This window comes from Phaethon aethereus (genome assembly GCF_964289735.1).
Source record: "Phaethon aethereus genome assembly, chromosome: 33".
Classification (NCBI taxonomy): domain Eukaryota; kingdom Metazoa; phylum Chordata; class Aves; order Phaethontiformes; family Phaethontidae; genus Phaethon; species Phaethon aethereus.
In genome coordinates, this window is record NC_138609.1 from 697,623 (window position 1) to 700,079 (window position 2,457).

Consider the following 2,457-nt stretch of genomic DNA (forward strand, 5'->3'; position numbering starts at 1 on the left):
CCTGCCCTTGACCCTGTCCCCATCCCCACAGCCACCTCCCTGGCCCCGTGGCCACCTCCCCATGCCCTTGACCCTGTCCCCATCCCCACAGCCACCTCCCTGGCCCCGTGGCCACCTCCCCATGCCCTTGACCCTGTCCCCATCCCCACAGCCACAACCCTGTCCCCACAGCCCCCTCCCTGTCCCCACAGCCACCTCCCCATGCCCTTGACCCTGTCCCCATCCCCACAGCCACCTCCCTGTCCCTGTGGCCACCTCCCCATGCCCTTGAACCTGTCCCCATCCCCATGGCCCCCTCCCTGTCCCTGTGGCCACCTCCCCATGCCCTTGACCCTGTCCCCATCCCCATGGCCCCCTCCCTGGCCCCGTGGCCACCTCCGTCCCCACCCGTGTCCCCAACCTGCCGCATGAACTCCTTGGTGGTGAAGACCAGCTCGTGGTAGAGCACCCAGCGGGGCTGCTCCTCGAAGAGGGAGCTGTTGGGGTGGATGAAAACCGTCTGCTGGTGCTTCACCGTCCGGTACCCGCCGCGCGTCAGCCGCGCCGTGTGGTAGAAGAAGCCGGCGGTGATGGCCTGGGGGGCGGCAGGATGGGGGGCGGCGGCGGGGTTAGGGGGTGGGAGGGACGCTGGGGGTCCCAGAGGGTCTAGGGAGGAGGGAGAAGAGGGATGCTGGAGGATCCTATGGGGCGTGAAGGGGTGAAATGGGGGGTCCTGAGGAGCCTGTGGAGGGAAATGGGGGTACCCTGGGGGTCCCGGCAGGTTATTGGGGTGTTTAGGGGGCGGGGGGGGGTATGGGGGGCCCTGGGGGGGAAATCTGGGGTGTGGGTGCCTTGAGGGTGACGCCGAGGGTGTCCAGAGGTCCCTTGGGGGTCCCAGGAGGGGAAATGGGGGTCCCCACAGGTCACGAGGGGATGGGGGGGGGGGGTCTCAGGGGGCTCCTAGGGGGGTTGCAGGAAGGGAAATAAGGGTCCCTGGGGGGGGAAATGGGGGTCCCTGCAGGGCCTGGGGCAAACTTGAGGGTCCCAGGAGGGGAAATGGGGGTCCCTGGGGGTTCAAGGTGGTGGAAAGGGGACCCCCGTGGGAAAACCTGGGGGTCCCCGAGGCTCCTAGGGAGGGGAAGTGGGGGTCTCAAGCATCTCTCAGGGGTCCTGGGGTGGAAATGGAGGGTCCCAAGGGGAAAAAGGGGGGTCCCAAGGGCGAAAAGGGGGTCCCCAGGGGAAAAAGGGGTGTCCCGAGGGGGAAAAGGGGTGTCCTGAGGGGGAAAAGGGGGGTCCCCAGGGGGAAAAGGGGGTCCCGAGGTGTTCTTGGCATGGAAACTGGGGGTGCGCGGGGGGTCTGGGGGTGCGTGGGGGGAACTGGGGGTGCGCGGGGGGAACTGGGGGTGCACGGGGGGTCCGGGGGTGCGCGGGGGGGTCCGGGGGTGCGCGGGGGGGTCTGGGGGTGCGCAGGGGGACCGGGGGTGCGCGGGGGGTCCGGGGGTGCGCGGGGGGGTCTGGGGGTGCGCGGGGGGTCCGGGGGTGCGCGGGGGGTCTGGGGGTGCGCGGGGGGGACCGGGGGTGCGCGGGGGGTCCGGGGGTGCGTGGGGGGGACTGGGGGTGCGCGGGGGGGACCGGGGGTGCGCGGGGGGACCGGGGGTGCGCGGGGGGGGTCCGGGGGTGCGCGGGGGGGGACTGGGGGTGCGCGGGGGGGTCTGGGGGTGCGCGGGGGGGACCGGGGGTGCGCGGGGGGTCCGGGGGTGCGCGGGGGGGGTCCGGGGGTGCGCGGGGGGGACCGGGGGTGCGCGGGGGGTCCGGGGGTGCGCGGGGGGGGTCCGGGGGTGCGTGGGGGGGACCGGGGGTGCGCGGGGGGGACTGGGGGTGCGCGGGGGGGGTCCGGGGGTGCGCGGGGGGGACCGGGGGTGCGCGGGGGGGGTCCAGGGGTGCGCGGGGGGGACCGGGGGTGCGCGGGGGGGACTGGGGGTGCGCGGGGGGTCCGGGGGTGCGCGGGGGGGTCTGGGGGTGCGCAGGGGGACCGGGGGTGCGCGGGGGGGGACCGGGGGTGCGCGGGGGGTCCGGGGGTGCGCGGGGGGGTCCGGGGGTGCGCGGGGGGACCGGGGGTGCGCGGGGGGGACTGGGGGTGCGCGGGGGGTCCGGGGGTGCGCGGGGGGGTCTGGGGGTGCGCGGGGGGTCCGGGGGTGCGCGGGGGGGTCTGGGGGTGCGCGGGGGGGTCTGGGGGTGCGCAGGGGGACCGACGGGTGCGTGGGGGGGGACTGGGGGTGCGCGGGGGGTCCGGGGGTGCGCGGGGGGGTCTGGGGGTGCGCGGGGGGGTCTGGGGGTGCGCAGGGGGACCGACGGGTGCGTGGGGGGGGACTGGGGGTGCGCGGGGGGACCGACGGATGCGCGGGGGGGGACTGGGGGTGCGCGGGGGGGTCTGGGGGTGCGCAGGGGGACCGACGGGTGCGTGGGGGGGGACTGGGG

The 2,457-nt window shown here is 76.3% G+C and overlaps 1 protein-coding gene across 1 annotated transcript in view; it reads left to right on the forward strand.

The window, feature by feature from the left end:
- Window positions 1-733: 733 nt before the first annotated feature.
- LOC309414854 (valine--tRNA ligase, mitochondrial-like) overlaps window positions 734-2,457 on the forward strand; it is a gene marked incomplete at both ends in the record, with an annotated part of 6,468 nt that continues 4,744 nt past the window's right edge. The window contains one exon of the mRNA XM_082012230.1: window positions 734-739. Within this exon, the coding sequence (XP_081868356.1) occupies window positions 734-739 (6 nt within the window). The remainder of the gene's footprint in view (window positions 740-2,457) is intronic.